We start from the raw sequence: 23,212 nt of genomic DNA, 5'->3' as shown, positions 1-23,212 counted from the left end.
GTGTCCCGGAAGCGAGACCCTCCCCCTGGAGCCCGAGCCCCCACAAGCCAGGCGCCCAGGAGAACACTTTTTCCTTGATCCCGGGGAAGCGAAAACGAATTTTAACATAAACATATTTGCATACGCCCCTCCCCTTAGCCCCGCCCCTAGGTGGCGCGGGCGCGCCGCCGAACGCCAGCGCCAGGGGGCGGGGTGGGGGAGGGGGCGAGTCCTCCGGGAGCCGGGTTGGGCTAGCGGCTCTGTGATTGGTCGGTCCGGACTCCGCCCCCAGTGCATGTCATTAGCATCTCATTAGTTGTCCGCTCGGGCTCCGGAGGAAGCCACCGCCGCCAGTCTGAGGCAGGTGCCCGACATGGCGAGTGCTGTGCTGCCGAGCGGATCCCAGTTTGCGGCGGCGGTGGCGGCGGTGGCGGCGGCGGCGGCGCCTCCCGGGCTCCGACTCCGGCTTCTGCTGTTGCTCCTCTCCGCCGCGGCACTGATCCCCACAGGTAGGTGTCGGCACCGGCCGGTTGGCCCTCTAAATCTCCTAAGGCACCCCAGTAGCCATAGCCGTGGAAGGGGGAAACGTTTCCATGACAACCTTCCCCCACTTCCTAAATCGGAGTCGGAGGGAGTGTGGAGAGGAAACTCAGGGCTGAGATGAAGGGGCAGAGGGGTTCGGTGATTCCCTTCTCTCTTGCCCATCTGGGTGGGAATTGGAGCCCTTAGGGATGGCTGCACCCACACCTTTTCTCCCCGGCTTGGCGCGGGGTGAGGAGTGGAGTGAGAATGGGGGGCCCGGGGGCTCGAGAATATGGGAGAAGGAGATGGATGGAGGGAACCCCCCAACCTTCCGGACCCTCCCAAACTCGTTGTTGTCCCCGTAACTTGCAGGTCCTCCCGTCCCAGGGCTGCCCATTCGCCCCCACCTCTCCAGCGGGCCCCCTAAATCTCTATCCCCCAAGCCTCCCCATGGCTGACTAGCAGCCGCCTCCAGCGTGATTGCTCACCGATCCACAGGACATCCCCAGACTTGTCTGGTCGCTCCTGCTCTCCCCGCGCTCTGCCTTTCTCCCCCACCCCCGCCCCCGTCCTCGGAACAGCGCGCCCCTGGTGTCTCCCTCCAGCCCGATAGCGGCCCTCCGCACCCCCCCCCACCCCCCGCTGCCCGGCTGCGGGGCTCCCGGGCTCGGCTCCAGGCAGGGAAAGTTCCTCAGGCCCGGCCCCGCGGGGGGGGAGGCTGCTGTCGCCGCCTCTGCGGGAAGGAGCCGGGAGCCTGCAGCCCGCTTGCCCCACGGCGTCCTCCGCCGCGAGTGGGGACGCCGGATTTACAGACTGCCCGTCCTTTTCGGCAGCCCGAGGGTGGTGGCGGGAGGTTCGGGGCCTCTGCGGCCAGGCGGGCACCCTGCGGGCCTCCGGGCGCCCCCTGTGTGCGGAGCTGTCTTGGGAATTTGCCCAGGGGCGGCTCTGCACGCCCGGCGCCTTCCCCGAAGCCGCCGTGCACTCGGCAGGAGCACGCTGTGTGGCTGCCCGTGTGCCGGGCGCGTTGGCGCGGTCGGGAAAGAAGAGGGCAGTGTTTGCTTTTGCTAACAAAAGGGAGCCGGAGCTCTTCCCCAGCCGAGAGGCTGGCCGTACTGCACCCTGCCTCTCCTTCCCGCCACCGCCGAGCTCCGCGGCCGCGCGGCATCCCCGCACCCCTGGCCGCCCGCTGCGGGCTCCGGGTGGGGAGCGGGGCCGGGAGGCACCGGGACCACGGTGCGGGGGGTGCGGGAGGTGCAGGAGGGGATGCAGCAGGGCTCGGCGCCTGCAAAGCCCCTCCTTGCAGCCTGGGAGCTGCAGGACCCGCGAGCAACAAGTGGCGGAGGACACCGAGAGCTCAGCCCCCACCTGCGGAGCCCCCAGCCGCGGCGGGCGCAGCTCTGGGGCCACCGTGCCTCTACCGGGAGCCTCTCCGCTTGGGCTGTGCCTTTTGTTTACACGCTAGAGGACACACAGTTACGTAAACACCGCAGGAGACACGCTGTAGGAAATGGGGATGTCGGGGTTACTAGCTTTGGATTTCGGGGATGCGGGGTTGGTTTCTACCTTCCCCCCCGCCCGCCGCAAACAGGCTTGCAAGGGAGCTCGGCTCGGGGAACGTATCAGGGATGCACAGGGGTGGGAATCTGGCACCAGCTCAGTTCCAGAGCTGAGGGTTTTTTCTTCCATGCCACTGCTTGTCTCCGGATGTTGTTTATGTGTTTTTCCTCTGTGAATTCTTAATTTATGAGTTAGGAGATAATTGGGTTCAGCCTTTGCCGGTGTGGTTACAACTTCATTTCGGGTGATGTCTCTGACTGGATGGGTTCAATAAAATGTTCGTGAAAGAGATCCCTCATACTGCTGCATTGTAAAAAGCGCCAGTGTCAGTTAAACGTGAGCGTGAGTAAAGGCTCGGTAACTGGCGCATAATAGAGGCAACAATAGACTTGTATTGGCTGCAGAAAGGGGGGGGGGGACAGCGCTGGTCAGGGATGTTGCCTTTTGACTAAAAATGGGATCCGTGCTATGCCGCTTGGCAACAGAGGAGGTCTAGATGATGCCTCCTCCGTCAAGCCTGCTCATTGACGGCACCGGGTAGTAGCGACAGTACTATATTTGTAACTATCTCGCGGTGAGAAGTTGCCTTCCCAGCGAGGGATGTATGTGGACTCAGAAAGGAGCGGTCTGGAACTCAACCGTGCATGTCAAAGCTACAAGAAAATTCTGTTGCCAGTTACCATGGAAGCAGCTTCTTGCTCTTGTGTACATCCCTGTTTGTACGCTGGTTATCAGATTGTGTTCAAATTAGAAAGTAATTGGGTTTGATTTGTAGTGAGGGGGTGAGATGACTGCCTTTAAATCTGTTTCTCCCTTTCCACATTTTTGGGTGATGGCTTGGGGAAGGGGTGTCGGCTTAGCCCCCAGGTCCTGGGCACCGGGAGGAGACGTCTAGGCAGGCACCCGGGGGCTTTGCTTCCTTAGTCCTCTCCTGTTAAGCTTTCTCCGGAGGCCTCCAGGTGCCACTGTCAGGTTAGAGAAACCTGTTGGTGTTGCCTTCTAACTTCATTAGGCGTGTTTCATTTACATGCTCGCTGGGATAGCAGTCTGGGGCCATCCTGCTTTAGGTCTTGGTTCTGTCTTCAGCTGTCACTGAATCCGTCTATCCCCTGGAGAAAATCTCCCATCCCTCCTGTGGTGTGTGGAGTAAATGGATGTTAAGGAAACAGCAGAAACGGGGTTGTGGAAACTCGCTCCTCGGTGTAAATCACGCCTGTTACGTTTTAGGTGTACGCATCGGTGTTGCTTCTCTTACGGCGTGAACCCGTGTATGCATGGGTGTTGCTTCTCTTATGTTTTTTAGCGTTAGAGAGGTTGGCTGATGGGTGGGGGTTCGTGTGGGTGCTGGGAAGCCCAGGGGCTGAGTTTGGCTTGTCTCGGCCTGTTGGGGCTTGTATACCGGGGATGGGGACTTTACAAAAAGTGCCATCCTGCTATTGTTGCCTTTCCCTGCATCAAATTGAATAGCCGCAGGAGGGACTTGCACTTGTCTGTGATAGCTTTGATAAAATATCCCTCATTAATGCCACTTTATATTTACAGTGTGTCACTGGAGACGCACAAGGCTTCATTTAGTGACTTGTGTGACGAGACAAGCTTGCATTATTTGCCTGGGACATTTTGGAGGAACAAGAGGCCCATTGAGCAATCTTTTGAAATGAACAAATACGGAAAAAGGGGGGAATAAAAGAGCAGGCAGTTCTCTGGAACAAAGAGCTTTATTCATATGGATGTTGTACATGCTTTATCCAGTTTTCCCCAATGGCCCTCCTGGTAAAGGGGAGTGGGCCAGGGGAGAAGCCAAAAAGCAGGACACTTTCGCTTCCTCTCCCACTTCCTGACTTCATATTCTTATCGAGTTGGTCCTGGACTCCCTGACTGCTCATCTCGCTCCACTCCCTCTAAAAGCCCAGAAGGTAACAGGTTCCTGGGTCTGAAAAGGAGGCTTTGAAATGCTTTCTCCTAGCTCTGAGTTTCAACAGAAGACTGTGCTAGCTACCTGTTGAGACTCATGGTCATTGGAGGACCTACTGGTTGGATTGAAAGAGATAACACTTTTTTGTGACATGTGTCAAGCAGTGGTTGATAGAGAATGTCAGATAGGTACGATATCTTGCAAACTATAATACTAGTCTTACTATTTATTTGTAAAGAAATGCTATAACAACTGAAATCCAAAATTTTCATTATCACTAATGGTGCTCTTGGAGTTATTCGTGACTTTTGCCCACACCTGGTACATTTTGGCCTCAGACATAAGTGAATTTTTATAATTCCTTGGCCTGCGTTGCTGAATGATTTTCAGGCTTTAAAAAATTGATAGTATTGCTGTGAATAGAAACTGTCTCATTCTCTGGGTTTTTGTATGTTTGACATTTTAATGCCTAATCGGCCACTTAGAATTTACGTTTAAAAAATGGGTGTGTGTGTGTGTGTATGTGTGTGTGCGCGTGTGTACGTGCACAAAAGGCCTATTTTAATGTGGGAGATCTCTTAAATTGGGCCAAACTAATCTATGCTATGATTTGAATGGAAATTTACCAGCTTATAAAGAAAATTTGTAAGAAATAAATCCTAAGGATTCAAACGCTGCATCTCTTTCTTGGGAAGAATAGTACTGACCATTACGCTGGGCGTTTTTAACTGAAAATCCAGCATAGAAAGGAGAAATCACACAGCGACATCTGTTGCAGAATTGAAAATTTGCTGCTTTGAGTTGGAAGCAATTAGTCCCATATAAATACCTAATGGTATCAGTCAGTATGTACACTCATCAAATATGTATATAGTCGCACACATATATGTACATATATATGCACATATACACGAAACTCACCCAATACAATATTCATATGCACATCAAAATGTATGTAATGGAAAATGTGACATTTCAATACCAAAACTTTTTCTTATTACCTGTTGAGGAACCAGAGATTCTTATAATTGTGGAATTTTTGTAAGGGGAAGCTGGTTACAGATCGTCTGCTGAAATCTCATTATTTTGTAGTGAAGCAGCCTCAACCTGGAGAGGGAAGGACCGTGCTTGCTGACCGTGGAACTGAGGATAAGTCAGCTATATGGCCCGGATGGGGACCAGGTCCCTTGATGTAGAGTTAGCAAACCTCTTCTACCACCCAGCAGGGTTGCCCCAGCGAGGATGTGGATCATGGCCACACCATATCTTGGCTAGGCCTAGTTTATCTTGTGAAGACAGCAAGATTAATTGGTGTTCTAGGTAATAAACCCATGGATCAGAGGAGTGACCTCTGAGATAAAAGCACCGGTTCTTGGTAAGGTTGTCTTTGGTGTTGACAAATGATTCTGAAACCTCTGGACTTTATTTGGCAGTCACAACACGAATGTCGTCCAAAGCACCTTCATAGGGGAGAGCTTTTGGACGTGTGTCACTGTGATAAGTCAGATGTGCGAAAACTCGGCTTCAGGAGCCCCAGCTTCAGATGTTTCAGCTCTTTGTTTGTCTTTTCAAGGATTAATACTAACAGTGGAACGGGTTCCGTGTAACTAAGGCCAAAAGGAAGAATCCTAAGTCAAGAGCAAGAAGAGATCTTGATTTTCTTCCTAGCTATTCGTCCCTTTTCATTTAAGCAGAGAAAAAGCTGAGAGTAATTTAAGGAAAAAAATAAAGATTTGTGAGATGACCTTTTTTTTAACATTGATCATATTTTATTTTTCCATTTTTATTATGGAGATTTCCAAATACATGCGAAAGGAGGAAGAATGCCATCATTAACCCTGTGTGCCAGTCGCCCAGTTCTGTAAATTATCCATCCGTGGTCAGTCTGGCCTCTGTCCGCTTCCTCACCTTCTCGGATGAGTTTCAACAAATCTTGGACATCCTATCATTTGCTCATATATATCTATATCTATATCTATCTATCTATCTATAATACAGTTCCCAATCTCCCCCCTCCCCCCAATCACAGTATCCTGAACTGAATGTACATTTTCTCCCCTGGTAATGCAGAACGTTGGCCCTACCCTGGCTGGACCAAGGTAGGGTGAAGGCTTATTACGGTGGCGCAAAGCCGAGGCAGAAACTAGAGAAAGCCGAGCTTCGATTACTGCCTGCACCCGAGACCTTTTCGTGTGGTTTGGTTTATTTTGAGCAAGGTTTTGTTTGGATTGGAGAAGATGAGTTTTATTGTTGTGTAAATATGGTTGTGTAAATATGCCCTAATTGTTGCTAATCCCTCAACTGTGGCGCACTATGGAAAGCACCCATGGCGAGACTGGCCATTTCCAGTTGTTCTCGGAATGAATGCTCTCCATCTGAGGACTTCTGTAGGCAAGGCTATTTTAGTTTGATGGCTGTGAGATACCTCATTCGTGTATTTATCTTTGAATGCCTCCGTGGCATAAATGCCCTTGCGTTTTGTGAGTATATGGCTTAAAAGAAAAAAAGATGTCTTTTCTTGTCTCACGCTGGCTAAATGCTAATTTCAGCCCGTATTCTGTAACCGAAGTGATCACAGAATGCCTTCTTTGGTGTGGGAAACCCTAACAACAAGCTGTAAGTATTTGGGTCTTATTTTTGTAGGACCGGGGGTATGGGGTGGGTAGGCAGAGAAAAAAGGTTACTATTTTTACTTCTCTGGATTTGCCCTGTTGATTTAAAAGAGGAATTTTTTAATTTCAGCTAGAGATGCTAGAATGCTTCAGGGTTAAATTTCTGAACTTCGGTTTATGGGAAAATAGGTTGGTTCCATTTCTAAGGTTCGTGAAACGTGAAGGGGCATGTATGTGTGTGTGTGTGCGTGCAAGCACGCGTTAAGAGGCTCTTTCACAAGTGTATTTAATGTGGGCTATAAATCCGAAGCATTGAGTTTTTTTGGTTTCCAGCCAAACAAGTAATTACACATGAGATGGTTTTGAGGGATCTGGGCATTCCAGGCCAGGTAAAAACCCGCCACCTGCGCCCCTCTTCTGAGTTGGCCACGGCACCAGCAAAAGCACGAAGGAAGGTCTCCATTGGGGAGCGCCACCAAATTCAAATAAAAAGCCTTTGTTTGGAAACCATCAAGGAGGGAAGGGACCCACTGGAATGTTTGTAATTACAAGTGGCACCTCCTTATTTAAATTTCAGAAGCCACAGTTTCTTTTTCAGAGATTTAAATTGCAGGCTCTAGCGGGACAGCTGCTGTTGTGGTCCATGGGCAGTTTCTCTTTGAAGATCTTCCAGTGCTGGTCCTCCAAAGCCTTGGTGCTGTTGGCCTTGAACTAGGGTTAGAAGAATGGGAGCTGGAGGTATTTATATACATGCACCACCAAAGTGACGTGTGGCCTTTATTATTACTCAAAAGAGCAACTCGGCAGCGGGGTTGAGAGAGAGCAGCACTAAGGAAATCTATTATGACTGACAGGTGTCTGGAACAGGGTGATTATCTTAAGAGGGATGTGGGCTGGGTGGGGAAACTTTTTTCTTTTAGTAGATATTTTACTGGAATAGAGAGTCATTTGACCCAACATTTTGATCTAGAGATTCAGAGATGTTAAATGGGCTTAAAATGAAAGCACTGTGATGTATATTTAAATGCTACTCAGTGTTTGAAAATGATATTCCAGTGACATGGACTTTTAAAAATGCCTGGAAGAAGGATCTCGCTCTTGGCAGTCTTCCTCGGTAAGGTAGGGGCTCTTAAGCTATCCAGTCCTGGATTGCAGTGTCAAACTGGAATTAAATTATGAGATCCCTGTAGCGGGCAGGGAGGAACCCGCTTGCAAACAAAGGGTTCACCTGCCCCATCTCTCCCATTGTCTGTACCAGATCACCCCTTGGCTCGGATTAACGTAGAAGTTAACATATCAGAGACTCAACCTTTTGTCTTTTCTGCCATAGGTATCAACTTTTCTCAAAGTCTCCATTATTGCAAATGACACCACCGTGGTCCTGGTCTCCAAGGCCCTGAAATTCAGAGTCTTTTTTTTTTTTTTTCCCCTCCTTAGCTTTCACTCTTGGATGGAAATAAAATGGGGCTGATTGTTTCTCCACGACATTCTTGGAAGCCTCGACGTCCTCTAAACCATATCTTACTAGCAGAAGCTTCCCAGGCAATTCCCTTGACCCCAGCCTCTGCTAATCGAGATGGAAGCCCACCTGCCGGCGCTGTGACACTGCCCTTCCAGAAAACCTAATCTCAGATCTGGCATCTGATTCGCAGTCCTCCCGGTTCTGTCTTTAGGTTGTTCCTTCCTCAACTGTTTTCTTATCCCCCGTTTCTTACTACTTTTCCAGTTCGGTCCTGGTGGGACTGGAAGACAGATCTCTCTACTGAACTGAGGAAGAAAGCGGTTCTGCTGCTCCCAGCCTTCAGCTGGTTGTCTCTGCATGAAACTTCTCTATTACCTGTTTTTCACTTGACTGTTTTGGTTTTTAGGTGGAGGCCTGCTGAGTCTCCTTGCCCACCTTGCGAAGAAACACCTTCCCTTTGCATCTTCTGTCTCACTAACACGTGCTTATCTAAACTATACCCTGACACAGACTTTTCTTTTTCTGCTTTACAGGTATATACATGAGTATGTTTCTTTACAGTAAGCCGAAGTGTGCACATGTTGTAGCCTTTGTTTTAATGACTACTTTAAGTACCAGGGTGCCGACCGTGTGTTGGGTCTGTTTGGTAGGACGGTTTCGCGTGCAGGCACTTACTACAGCATGAAAATGCCGTAATTGACTTAACAAATTACACGCCGGCAAAGTAAGGGTTTCCGGCAAAAAGTCGAGCCCTCAGGAGTAGGAAGACTTCAGAATTCTGGGTCAGAGTGAGAGGATCTGCTGACTTGGCATCAATGAGACGTACCCCTCTGAAGGTGATCTAAAAGATTTACCCCTTAAAAGAGTGTTTGGTGCTCATGTTTGGAATGTCTAGTTACTAAGAAGTACCTACTTGGGGAGCTAGAAGGACAGTGTGCTAAAGGCCAAGCCCTTACTAGCCCGATTTTTAAAGAGCCCGATTTTCCACTCTGAGGACTGTGCTGTCTGCCGAAGGTCAGTCATCTGGCATCAGGAGGGTCGCGTTTCTGTTGGTCACAGAGAGGGTGCGTTGGCACCGGCTAAGAAAAAAATGAAACTTTTGTTTCTCAGTCTAGCTGCTAATCTTGTTATCTTAAGGATCTTTTCAAAGGCTCTATCTGGTAATATTATCTGCCACAGTTTTCCCCTTATTTTATTTATTTTTGCTCTGGGATCCTTCCCCTGCCAAGTTCAGAGCTTGCTAGTAGAGGATTATATAGCGTTATTCAGTGATAAGAAAACACGTGATTATTACAGAGTATTTGGGGTCAGTCTTGGGAAAAAGTTGTATGTCCAAGTGTGGTATGTGCTTGGCTCTTATACCTGTGATAAGCCAAGCCACCCAGACGTTATCAGCTTGAGTCTCTCTTCTGAATAGGAAAGGAGCATCGCTGCATTCCTCTTACAGAAACCCTTACTTAAACAATGAAAACTTCATAGATAGGGAGGAAAAAACCCCAAGTTAATGTAGTACTAAATTACTGCTCAAATGGTTTTATCTCTTAAAAGGTTCAAGTATAGATTAGCTTAAATGACACTGAACTTCACTTTTCCTTGTGCGTATCTTGTGAGCACACATCCTTGTGAAGAGACCTCTGTCTCCTTTCTTTGAGTTTTGTTAGTAATCACATGAATGTTAGTGGCTGTTCGATTCCCTTCTCTGAAGTAGATCTCTTCTATCTCTGGTCCAGGTTGGCAAGCGGAATACCCAGTTTAGGTTACAGAATAGTAAAGCCCAGTGCTTTTACTTGTGAGTTAAAAACAGCAAAAACAATCTACCTTACAGGGTGTTAAAAAAAAAAAAAAAAGATCGTGTGTATGAACATACTCGAGAAGAAAGTATTTTATACGTAGGCTCTTAGGAAAACAGCCACTCGTTACGGATAGGGGCTATGGCTCTGGCTACGAGTGCTGCTGTGATCATGTTTGGGAATACTGAGAAATGCTACGCTGGAAGGATTAATTCAGGATGTACTCAGCTCTTTTTATTTAAGCTGAGACTGGAGAACAAAGTGGCCATAAGATCCCGCTTGGAATCAAACGTTCTTTGGAAGTAAATGGAATCCTCCTGTCTCCTTGGAGAAACTAGCAGTGATTATAACCTCAAATTTGAGAGCTTTAAAACACAGACAGGACTTTATTATTTTACTCAACCTCTTATATTTTATGTACTCTATTTATATCAAGAATTTGATATGTTCTGTAACTAACCCATAAGGCATCTGGTAGAAAAATGAGAATTTTAAAAAATCTATTTTTAAAATGAGTATCTGCTTGTATACCAGGCATTGAATTAGGCACATTCATAGTTGAGTAGGTTGGGCTCTGTGGTCCAGAGGTTGTAGTCTTATTTTTTTCTTAACTTTTATTTTAGAAAAATTTTAAAGCCACAGGAAAGTTAAAAGACAAGGATCATGAATGCTTGTAAACCCCTTACCTGGATTCATCAAGGGTTAACGTTTTATCCATTTGCCTTAACCTAGCTCTCTGAGTCATGTATACTCACATACCTTTTTTCCCTTTTTTTTCCCCTTAACCACGTGAAAGCAAGTTGCGGGCATGGTGGCACTTTGCCCTTGAGCCGTTCGACGTGTAGCTCCAACTCCTGAGTAATAAGGACATTTTCCTGCGTAACCTCGGTGCCATTATTGCATTCCAGAAATGTAACACTGATTGAGTAATATTATCTAGTATCTAGTCCATATTCAAATCTCCCCGGTTGTCCACTGATGTTCTTTACATGTGATTCTTTGTTCTCCCTGATCCAGAATCTATCGGAGAGCAGATCGTGCACTGGATTTGGTTTTCACATCCCTCTTTTTTTTTTTTAATCTAGAAGCATTCCTTTGCCCTCCATCTCCCTCCCCCGCTTTTTTAAAGGAGTCGGGGGTGTCTCTGATGTTTTGTTAAGTCTAAAGTGATGTTTTGGAGCATGTCCCACAGTTCCTCAGATTGATCATTTCCCCAGTGTCTGATTCAGGTCACAGCCACAGTCAAGAGCGCTGCATAGCTGTTGTCGTCACTTTCTGATAGTCTCACCTCAGTCTGTCCTAGTAGTGGTGATGGTACGTTTGATCCCTTGATTGACGATAAAAGTTCAGTTACTTAGTTTTGGTGGATTTACAGAGTTCTCCATTTTTGTCCCTTTGTAATTAATCAGTAATCTGTGGGCTATTTTGAGACCGAAATCCTGTTCCCTAAAAACTCTTCACGTAGTGGTTTTGGCAGCACTGATAAACCTTGTCTGAATCAAGTATTACACCGGTGGCTACAAAATAGTGATTTTTCTAATTCCATCATTTCTCTACACTGGGTAGGAGTGCTCTTGTGTAAAGAAGGATGTACCCTTCCCCCTCCTCTCCTCTTTTTTGAAAATCACAATGGACTCAGAGATTAAAAAAAAAAAAAATTCAGTGTACTATATTTCATCACGTCACATTTAGCCAGTGGGAACCCCCCTTGATCTGGCTCTTGCTTTCTTTTGATGTATCTCTTCTAAGTTTTAAGTGCTTTCTTATTTTCTGTTGTAAGAAGATGTCTACTCTCACATTGTCTTTTCCCTGCCCCAGACCTGGAATCAGGGTCCTGGTTCCTGACTCCTTCCAGTGGAGGAGTGACATTTAGATAACAAGGAAGTATGCTCTTTGCTATTGACTTGTGTCAGCAGACAGAACTAGGATATATAAGTATAGTAAATTTACATATTTAGTTACATATTTTATATATTATAATTTTAACATAAATATTATATTATTAAATATTTTGTACATATTTATATATAACTTTATATGTAGACATTATATGCATATAAATTATCTATGTCTCTCTCTATATATATCAATTCTAGTCTAATACCCTAATGTTCTTTCCTCCTTCTCTGTTCCTTGTTTGTATCTTTCTTTTCCCATGGTGAGAACCTTGGTTCCCAGCCATGCCAATGTCTTATAATTAAATACAAAAAATTTTTGAAATTATTCTACCAAGACCACTGTAGACAACAAACCTACCAAATAAAGTTCAAGACTTTTTGTCAATCTTTTTGCCTTTAAACCTTTTTTTTTTTTAAGGCTTTATTTATTTATTTGTAAGACAGAGAGAGAGAGAGAGAGCATGAGCAGGAGAGGGAGAAGCAAGCTCCCTGCTGAGCAAGGAGTTCAATGTGGGATCATGGGGCTCGATCCCATGACCCCTGGGACCATGACCCAAGCTGAAGGCAGACACTTAACTGACTGAGCCACCCAGGCACCCCTCTTTTTGCCTTTTAAATAGATTCGCATGGAGGATAGACACAGTACTGTGTTTACAAGTTCACAAGTTAGTTCCTTGTCTATGTGTGTGATTGATTAGCTATATAAATACATAGTTAAGATCATTTGTTTCTGTTTATATTCAATTTTAGGTCTTTTTCCTTTACCTCTTGATTTAATTATATATTTTGAACATGTAAATCATTAATATGGCTTAAAAGTCACAACTATATAACATAGTCTTAGGGGTGCCTGTGTGGCTCAGTGGGTTAAGCCTCTGCCTTCGACTCAGGGTCATAATCTCAGGGTCTTGGGATCAAGCCCTGCATAGGGCTCTCTGCTCAGCGGGGAGCCCGTTTACCCCACTGCCTCTCTGCCTACTTGTGATCTCTCTCCGTCAAATAAATAAATAAAATCTTCAAAAAAAATTAAAAAAAATAAAGTAGTCTTACTCCCTTATCTGTGTTTTCTGGCATATTCCTACCTACCTTCCTATAGGAGCTAGTTTCATTCCTTCCTCATAGAGCCTTCCTGGTTTTCCTTTTGGAAAAATACTGGTAGCTGTTTTGTTTTTCTTTTTAATTTTTTTTGTTTTGTTTTGTTTCAATACTTTTCTGCAACCTATGTTAACATCTGCCTATACCCCTTCCCCTTATTTGGGAAATTCTCTGGTCTCATATTTATTTTGAGGATTTCCCCCCAGTTGGCTTTATTTTACTTAGAAGCCAATTTTTTCTTACTATCTTCATGTTGTCTTCATGTCTCTTTCATTTCTTCCTTTCAGGGTAATAGTTCTCTGTGGGCCGTTGGAAGAATTCTGTATCTGTTTTTTACACTTAATTCGCCGAGTTACTCGCAGCAAAATAGGGAATGCCCCTTTCCATATAATGCAATGTGTGTCTGTAATGTTTAATAACCATGGCTTGCCCTGCTCCTCATCAGTCTTTCTTGACTCCTCTTTTCATCCTGCAAATTGGCAAATCTGTATCTCAAGCCTCAATGCCCCCATTCTTCCCATTCCCGCACCCCCCCTCCCATGTTGTGGTGTGCTTACTTACTGTAAAGTCCACTGCCTTTTCCATCTAAACGTGAGACCATGTTCTAAAACTGCCTACTGGACATCTCAGTCTAGGGGTTCCACAGTTAGTTCAAAAATATTAATGACAAGCAGCAACTAGCATTCCTTTAGGGTTTTCATAATCTCATATAACCCCCATTGTCACCGTGTGAGTAGTGACATCTCTTACTGCATTTGACAGATGAGGGAACAGAGGATGATAGGCCCCTTGTCCAAGAAGCATAAGGAATCAGTGGCAGATCCAGGTCTGTCTTCAATACCTGTGCTTCTAAACACTTTGCTCTATTTTTCTAAAATTCAAGATGTCTGAAACTGAGCCTAGCATCTCTCTTCCCCAAACCTCCCTCTGTCCTGTGTTTCCTATCCTGAGGAAGTGTACCACCATCTACCCCATGCATTAAATCAGTCTGAGAGACATCTTAGAGTACTTCCTCATCCTACACTCTCTGTTACTTACTAGGTCTTGCTTGTCTCTTGCATTCACTCTGTTTCACGATCCCTGCCTCAGTTTACCCTTATCCTCATTTTATAGTGAGGAAAGGAGGTTCACACTGATAGAAATGTCCCTTAATTGGTCCATTTACCCCTAGTCTTATCCCTTATAATGCATCCCTAACGCTGGTTTTTGTCGATTGTCACTTTCATGCTTACCGTGTTTAAATGTCTTCTTGGCATCTTGAGGACAACGCTGACACTCTTTCAACATAGCCTACAGTGCCCTTCATCACCTTCTGTCTTCTTCTCCCACTCATTTCGTGCCAGTCGCATACACCATGTCCTTTTTCTTAGGACTAGCTGTAGGTGCTACCCACCGTGTGCTTTGCTTTACCAAAGTAAATGTGCCCCGGATATGCCATGCTCTCTCAAGCCTTTCTGCTTTTTTAATACGATCCCCCTTCCTCCTGCTTTGTCTGATATGTCCGATTCCGACATGACTTTTGGGATCCACTTCAAGGACCAATTCCTTAAGGAAATGTACCATTAACTCTCTGGTTGGCTAGGTACCTTTTTTTTTAAGTTTTTATTTCTGGGGCACCTGGGTGGCTCATTGGGTTAAAGCCTCTGCCTTTGGCTCAGGTCATGATCCCAGCATCCTGGGATCGAGCCCCACATCGGGCTCTCTGCTCAGTGGGGAGCCTGCTTCCCCCCCGCCCCGCCTGCCTCTCTGCCTACTTACGATCTCTCTCTCTCTGTCAAATAAATAAAATATTTTAAAAAACAGATTTTATTTCTTTATTTGAGAGAGAGAGACAGCACGAGCAGGAGGGACAGAGGCAGAGGGAGAGAGAGGATCTCACACAGACTCTCCATGGAGCCCGATGCAGGGCTTGATCCCAGTACCCTGAGATCACGACCTGAGCTGAAACCAAGAGTTGGACATTTAATCAGCCACACCACCCAGGCACCCTGGTTAGGTGCCTTTTCTTTGTGCCTTTCTTCTGACTTAGCTTCTTCCTTCCTGTTAAACACGCTTCTCGAAATGTCCCAAGTTCTCTCTGTATATTTGTCCAGTTGTTTCCACCAAAAGAAGCAATCCACTCTCTGGCCAAAAGTTTTTTATTCACTCGCTCTTCTTATACGATCTGATTTCTGATCTGTGCCCAGCCTGTCTCTTCTGCTTTGTTGTGAATACTGGTGGTTGCGGGTATATGATTTGCACGAGTCCTTTGTGTTCATGGAATTTCACTTACGGGTTGTCTTACTATCAGCTTTTAGAATGAGAATTCTTAATAGAAGTTGTTTGTTCTCACAGTGGGTGGAGAGCTGTCAACGTGCTTGACTTCTTCATAGCCTGAAGGACTGACGCCGAGCGTGTTTGCTCATACTTGGTTATTGGGCAATCGATGGAGAGATTTAGACGACCAGCCCAGAGAAGAGAACCTCTTTCCATTTATTTAATCTCTTTGCAGTCCAGGGATGGCTGGACTTTGAGTCCTTGTCATGTCGTGTTGGCACTTTGTAGTTGAGACAACACACCCAGAATTTTCTCTCTGAGGCCCTCTGCCCCCTCCTCCATTTTCCTGAGAGTCTTGTCTTAAAACGGAGATATATTCTCAGAAGAGGCTTGGTGAACTTAGGGAAATTTAAACCTCAGGGTAACAGTTTTTCTTGTACAGTAATAAAGATGTATATGGAGTCAGTGGCTACAGGATCAAAAAATAGATCTCGGTAGTCGGATCAAACAAGAGAAATGGCTTGTTGCTGCGTTTGAAAAAAATGAGATGGGTGAGGCAGTCTGTCTTTTGAAGACACTTGCACTGATTGTGAGAGTCTGTAGTTGGTGCTAAAGTGTGGCAAAATTAAGCTCATTTGCCTATGGGGGATCTAGTCTCAAACAGTCAGGTTTCCCGTGGGTCTGATGGGGATGATGGGAGAGATCTCCAAGAGGGTTTGCTACCATCACCTTTTAATTTAGGAGAAGTTTGGAGTTTGTTCTTTCCCGTGAACATAGAGGTGGAACCCACTCTAACCGGAGTTTATTGCTGTAATATTTTTAAAATGCATTTATGACACTGATATATCTGTGACCTTGTAAAGGCGTCTTTAGGGGGAGGGGGTGGCCAGCCTTTTTTCTCACTGTCATAAGCGATCCCTGTTCAATAACTCTCACTTCCTGACAGTATTGGGGGGGGAGGAGGACCTATCATAACTTGTATTTTATGGCCTATTTCTAAAGCGTTCCTTCATATTCACATCTATCCATTTAGACTTCTCCCTGCCTAAGGCATGCACCCAGCCTCGTCTGTGTTTGGTGTTTTAAATGCTTTGAATTATGGAGAATCATAGCATTTTATCGATGCTTCCCTTGTAGCTATATCGCTCTGTTTTGTTCTTAGGTTCCATAGCTTGCATTTCCGAGGCATTGTGGGTGGATTATTGCAATTAGTTGAGTTTTGTGTGGAATCACATATGTGCCTTGATTTCCACCGGGTGCCATCCCTCCCCCACTTTCTGGGTAGACATTTTCTCAGGGACTGCTTTCTCAGGAATCCCACAAGTTGCGGTCATTAAACCTTTCCTTGCCACCATAAATCTTGGTAAATATATCTTTACCAGCATGACCTGCTGTCAAGTAAATGGTTTGATAGCAATATTCAAGAAAAATTATATCTTTGACATATAAATTTTGTCAGTGCATTAACGTATAGTGTATGATTGGTATTACTCACGAAAAAGAAGAGATTAGTTAATCAATTTCTCCTAGAATTAGGTGGTTAATGCTTCAAGCATCCTATTTAAAAGCAATTGCTTCTAGGTCCTGTTGGCAGGATTGCTTATTTCATTATTCTGGTCATTTGCATGAAAACAAGTTGATGATTCTTTAAATAACCACCCCCGTTCAGTTTTCTTTTCCTCTTGAAATGTTATTCCTCAAGCTTTATATTCCATTCATGCTGCAGCATGAATCAGGTCTAGAAAGTTAGTCTTTCCGGCTAAAGTAGTAGCAGAATTTCCCTTCACCTTTTTTTTTTTTTAAACCAAAACTGATCTCCCATTTTCATATTAATTTATCTATGATTATATCTTTTTATCCTTGTTTCATGAGGTGAGTGCATTCAGAGTTATGCTTTAATAGAATATTTTTCAAGGTTTTAGGATTTTTTAAAATGAGGTCATCACCTTGAAGATTATGACCTGAACTTTTTATGAACTAAAGGAGCAAGAAAAGGATAGACTTAAAAAAAAAAAAAAAAGTGAATATATAATCTACTTATAATGGAATAACTGGTCAGAGTTAATTCATTTTATAACATTTACCTGGTGCTGGTTTCCAAAGCACTCTTCCATTTCAGCAAGAGAAGCTCCACACTTATATCCTGATCGCTGAAAGATTCTCTTTGAAATTAAGTGCTTTTCGAAAAAGATGTGAAAACCACTGGCCTAAACAGGATGAGTCCTTCAGGTTCAAAACAAGGCTGGAGAGAGTGACACCCAGTTTACCGAGAGCACATCAGGGATGAGACTGAAGCCAGAAATGGGCAGTCACAAGGAATGCTCCTTTGCTTGTCTTTCCTCTCTTTATATTCTCTGTGGGGCTCCTGAAGGTGTGAAGGAGGCCACAGCAAAAAACTGGATAAGGACTTGAGAATTCCCATCACGGTCCTCTCTGTCCTTCCATGGTGGGGGGGGGGTGCATAGGGGAGGGAGCAGGAAGGGAGTTGGAGTGCAGAAGGCTCTACACTTAAACCAAGTCTCGAAAATGGGGAAGAAAGAGGCGAGAAGAAAGGATATTATCAGGCTGAGAGAGAACCACATGAATCAAAGTTTACAGGTAGGAAAGCTAAGACAGAGTGTGAGATGGGATTTAGGGAAAGAGAGCTGGTGCCAGATTGCGGAAAACCTTTGAATGTCAAAGTTAGATTAATTCAGGAGGTCACTGGGAACTATTGAAGGGATTTAGAGCAGTGAGGTAACATCAGATTGATGCTTTAGGAATGTGCATCTGGCAATGGTTTGTGCATAGATTATAAACGAGGGACCGGTTAGTGGTATAATAGTTCAATAAGACTTCATGAAAACTTGAAGTAGGGTAGCGGAAGAAGAATGGAGGTAGAATTGACTGGATTCGATGGCTGACCAGAAATGGGGATTGAGAGCAAATAAAGACTAAAGGTGAAAGTGTGCTTCGATTTTTTTTTTAAAGATTTTATTTATTTATTTACAGATGAGAGAGAGAGAGAGAGAGAGAGAGAGATCACAAGTAGGCAGAAAGGCAGGCAGAGAGAGAGGAAGGGAAGCAGGCTCCCTGCTGAGCAGAGAGTCTGATGCGGGGCTCGATCCCAGGACTCTGGGATCATGACCTGAGCCGAAGGCAGAGGCTTTAACCCACTGAGCCACCCAGGTGCCACTGTGCTTCGATTTTGGAACTTCAGTAGCTTAAGAGAGCAGCTGTTCCAATGAGCAGAAATAAAACTATTGAACGATGGGTTTAATAAGGGAAGACAATGAGTTTGGTTTTGGGATATGTTAAACTTGAGCTACTGCAAGAACATGGTGAAAACACTTAGAAGGTGGTTTGAAATGTGGTCCTAGGGTTTAGAAGAGAAGTGGAGAGCAGAACTGGAGATGCAGATTTGAAAGTCATTTGTAAAGAGTTGATAGCCGAAGTTCAAAGTGTACATTGATTCACTTACTTAGGTGACAGGTAAGTGAATGTGCGTCCAACAGCCAGTTAGGTGCTGGAGATGAGCGTATGGGAGATCCTCCAGGTAGAACCTTAAGGAAGGTGTATTTTTCAGGGACAGGCTAAGTCCGTGTGACGAAGTCCAGGAAGGATGAGTCAGAGGAAGGAGAATAATGTTATAGGTGTGAGACAGGCAGGGTTGATGTGGGATGGAATTCTGTTATCTAAATGGCTGAAGAGTCATGAAGGGGAGAAGGGGAGGGTTGTCTTGGAAGTGAATGAACTCTGGGGAGGAGGTTCTAGAAGAATGAATGAAATGAGACAAGTAATAACTTAGCCCAGTCACACAGCTAGGATGTGGCCACACTGGATGGAGTTTCCATGTTTTAGACTAGAAGGTACTACAATGAGATCAGTTTTCAGTGTTGTACCCCAGTGCAGCAAACCGTGCCTTTCACCATGGTATATGGAGCTGTCGAGAGCCTGTTCAGCCTGTCCATATTACTTAAAATGTTTAATTAAGATTCTTGAGGTTGTGGTATTGAATAAAGAGCAAATTAATGAACTTCCCAACTGTCCCTGCATTTCATGTAATGAGTGACAGCTTTGGCAGGCGTAAGCACGGAGGGAAGATAGATGGCTGCTGTTTTTCTGGAGTGTGCTTCTTTAACAATAAGCACCAGACAACAAAAACAAATCCTAGTGTAGCACACAGAGCACTTCCGGGATGGCAGGAAGAATCTAGGTCAGCTTCACGGCAGCTCCTTTTCTTTAGGTAGATTCATGTTTGCTATCCTCCTTTTCAACAAGCTGTGTAAAGACCATGCCTGTTTCCTTAGCACATATTAGCTGGCAGGGGGTCACAAATTAAATTAATGTGTGGGAGCGTTTTGATGTGCAGTTGAGTGGTGAGAGTGTGGTGAGAGTATGGCAGCCTGCCGAGCTGTGGTCTGTGTTGCCCGAACTCTTCCAGGTGAAAGATACATCCTGATGGAAGTTTTGTGCATCACCTCGAGGAGATGACAGCTCTGCTCCTACAGATAGAATGATCAGAACGCAGCTCACGTTAGCTGGGGAGCTCTGAAAACTAGAGCAGGCGAGTCTAGTACCTCAAGCATCTTTTCTCAAGCCATGCCTCTCCCAACGCTGTTCGATGGAACTTTTCTGTGACGGTGGGAATAGTCTCCATCTGTGCTGCCCAGTGTAGCCACGTGCCCCCTGTGACTGTGGAGCGCTGAAATGTGGTGACTGCTGCTGAAGAACTAACTTCTCAATCCTATTTCATTTTAATAATTTTAAACTTAAATAGCCTCAGACGGCTAGTGGCTACCATCTTGGACCACAGAGCTCCACACTTAAAATTCAGAAGGAAAATTCTCATGCTCATTCCATAGCATGAACTAGTGAGGGGGTTAGAAGAGCCCTCGGGCTGACTTTGACATTCACCCCACTTTTGGTAGATTCATCTTGTATCTTGGACTCAGCTATTGCGGGCATCCAAATTGCGGGCATCCAAATTGCACATTTTTCTTGACTTTTCTCTTGGTTTTTCTCTTGGAAATCTTCTGGAATATCCTAATTGCCCTTTCTTTATTTGAGGCGTTACACCTTTTGGCCTCAGAGGGGTCGAGCTCACATCAAGTCCAGATTAATAGCTCTCACTTTGTCCTTAGGATGCTAAATCTTGAAGGTTACTCTTACGTGACCATATTGCTGTGCCAGTGTGCCAATGCACATTGTTATCTTTTGTGTGTGTGTGTGTGTGTGTGGATACTGAAAGTGAGTGAAATGTGAAAAAAACATTATTCATTTTAAATAGTTTGACTGCCAGGTTAATGCGACTCTTAAGCGGAGCTTCCTGAGGTCTGGCCATAGTAACTGCTTTTAACTTGATTTAAAGTTCTTAAACATTCTGAATTGCTTCACCTAATCTTTTTATACTGAACGTACAATTTTCAGGCTCTTTTTTATTTTCAAATCCATAACTGACAGCTGCTCAACACCTCATTCAAATAGTTTTAAGAGTTTTAGAGAAAAGTTGGGACAGACTGGATTTGCTGACATCAGTTGGATTGAGATATTGTGGATTTAAAGATGATAGAGAAGGAGAAAGAAAAATTCCAGGTAATTATTGCATGTTCACTGCTTGCCCAATGACAGTGATTTGAAGCTTAATAACCAACAGAACTGAGAGGTAGCAGAAGGACATTGGAGTGAGCTTTCAAAACTTAGCATAAGAACGACCATTCCGTTTGAAAGCAAAATTTTCATGTGTGGTCCTATTTGTTTTACTATGTTTTAAAAGAATCTTGATGCACAGAAATGCCTCTATCCCAAAACCTCACTATAAACTTTTTCCTTGAAAGAGATTCTGTGGGTTCTGTGGGACAGTAAGCTCCTGAAGGAGCTAACTCTTTAGAACAGTCTGTGATGTCTAGTGCACAGCCAATGTTTCTTATAAAATGGTCATTTCGTAAGAGAAACCAAGGTCAGAAGCTCTTCCACCTCTACTTCCAGGGACAAATGGAAATTGCTGTGTGACTTAACTCAGGAAGACTCTGTGTACCACGGTGAATATAGACAAGCTGCCCGGTGTATTTGTCCAAGATTAAAATTAATATGACTATAAATTTTGTCCTCAGTTTTTTAATACTTCTTGAGTAAATACTACATGCTTATCTGTGTGTACATGTGTGTGTGTTACCCACTCTGTGTTCGCTAAAAATAGTAAAAATACAATAAAAATAACAATGCGGTGTGCTAAGAACAATAGCAGGCATAGTTTGGGAGTGCTGCAGGAGCCCAGAAGAGGAATACCAGACTCAATGTGCAGACTTGGAGTTGGGAAAGACTTTCGGGGGCCCTTGAGATGAGTCTTGAAAGGGAGGTACGAGATAGTCGTGGAGTTGGTATTACAAGTTTTTCCAGGTAGAGAGATAATATGTGGACAGATACAGAAGCATAAAAAGCATGGGGGATTCTGGGAACTGCCAAAAGTGTGGCATGGCTGGGGGAGAAAGCCTTTGAGATAGCAGCAACAAATGAAAGTGGAGAAGGCACGTGGGAGTCAGTTCAGGAGGACTAACTTGGTCAAGAGGAGTTTGGGCTTTATCCCAGGGTGAGTTGCCTAGAGTGGGTGGAGGGGGCGGGTGGTGAGGATGAGATCGGTGTGGAATGTACTGGGGAGATTGGAGAATGTTAGGGAGAAACTATAGAAGAAGCTGAGGTTTTGGGGGGACCTGTACTCAGGGATTTGCTAAGCAGTTTGGGAGGAAGTTGGTTTCAAGACGTATTTATGTGGATAGAATTTCCTGACTGAATACGGGACTGAGAAGAGAAGGAGGAGCCTAGGTTAATGACCACGTTTGCTTGGGTCATCTAAGTGGTGATAAGTCTGCTAACCGAGACAGGGAGTTGAGAGTCCCAGGCGGGGCTGGGATTAAGGCCGGTGCCCTCAGTGTTGGCGAGGTGTGTGGTGTACCCACGTGGAGATACCCAGCTGCATTCTAGAACATTCCTTTGGAGCCATGGCCATGGGCAGGCGCTCCTAAGAAGAATGCATACACCGGGTACGCGCAGGAGAGGGGCTAAAGACAGAACTTCATGGAATGTCAACACTTCAAGGAAAGGCAGAAGATGAACCAGTGGAAGAAACCAAGAGGGAGCTGTCGGCTTTTGAGGAAAACCAGGAGGGCTTTATCTTAGCATCCAAGAGAGGAGCGAGTTGTAAGAAAGGGGGGAGAAGCACTGACAAATGCTGGAGGGAGGTAAGATTAGATAAAGGAGGCCATTCTCAGACCTAGCGTTTAGGTGTTTACAGGGGAGCTCGGTGCAGTGGTGAGTGGAAACCAGATGGCCGTGGGTGGCGTGAACAGGGAGTGCAGAGTGGGAGGCAGGAGTCTAGACGAGTGTTTTAAGAGACTTAGCTGGTGAAGGTAGGGCAAGGGAGAAGGAAGTGGAAATAGATGTAGGATTGAGGGGGCTTAAAAATATGTATATATTTAAAATAGACTGGAAAATATGTACATATATCAGAAATAGGAGATAATAGGGACGCCTGGGTGGCTCAGTCAGATGAGCGTCTGCCTTCAGCTCAGTGGGATCGAGCCATTAGGGCTCCTTGCTCAGGGGAGAGACTGCTTCTCCCTCTCCCTCTGCTCCCACCTTGTACTCTCTCTCCCTCTCTCAAATAAATAAAATCTTAAAAAAAAATAGGAAGCAATGCTGAGGGAGATAGAAGATAAAGAAGAGTTGATCTGCTTGAGGAAGCAAGTGCCATGATGAAGGCCAGGAGGAGGCAGAAGAGACCATGTTTTCTCTGGCGATGGAGGGAATGCAGAGGGCCTTGAGAACAAGGGTGCGTGTGGGTTAGATTGTACATGGGGGAGTCGAAACACCTCCGCTGGTGAGCTGTAGTGACCGCAGTCCCCTGGGCTGCCCATTGGCCTCGCTTGGGCAGCGGACTGAGTGCTCCTCTTTTCCCAGGTAGATGTTTTCCTACTGAGGTGTCCTTGATATCTTTTTCCCTTTTAGAGGGAAGGCAGGTCAGTGTGTCATGGACATTTAGAGCTAGAGGGACTTGGGAGGTCACACAGACTAACCTCCTTATCTTGTAAATGAAGGCACTGAAAATTGAAGGGACTTACTCATTAAATCCAAGGCCAGGACCGAGCTCC

The 23,212-nt window shown here is 45.2% G+C and overlaps 1 protein-coding gene across 6 annotated transcripts in view; it reads left to right on the top strand.

Annotated features, from left to right (window-relative positions):
* Nucleotides 1–318: 318 nt before the first annotated feature.
* The window catches only part of CADM1 (cell adhesion molecule 1), a 321,984-nt gene continuing 299,090 nt past the window's right edge, over nucleotides 319–23,212 (top strand). For 3 of the 6 annotated variants that reach the window (XM_032868547.1, XM_032868546.1, XM_032868541.1), the window contains exon 1: nucleotides 320–488. In XM_032868547.1, coding sequence (XP_032724438.1) covers nucleotides 353–488 — 136 coding nt within the window. In that variant the 5' untranslated portion in view covers nucleotides 320–352. Of the gene's footprint in view, nucleotides 489–23,212 lie in introns of all 6 variants that reach the window. The other 3 variants (XM_032868545.1, XM_032868542.1, XM_032868543.1) reach the window with 2 other exon arrangements.

The sequence above is a fragment of the Lontra canadensis genome, unplaced genomic scaffold (genome assembly GCF_010015895.1).
Source record: "Lontra canadensis isolate GAN:19392208 unplaced genomic scaffold, GSC_riverotter_1.0 scaffold36, whole genome shotgun sequence".
Classification (NCBI taxonomy): Eukaryota; Metazoa; Chordata; class Mammalia; order Carnivora; family Mustelidae; genus Lontra; species Lontra canadensis.
Note: the sequence above shows the minus strand (reverse complement) of the source record. Positions and strands in the feature narration are given on the sequence as shown.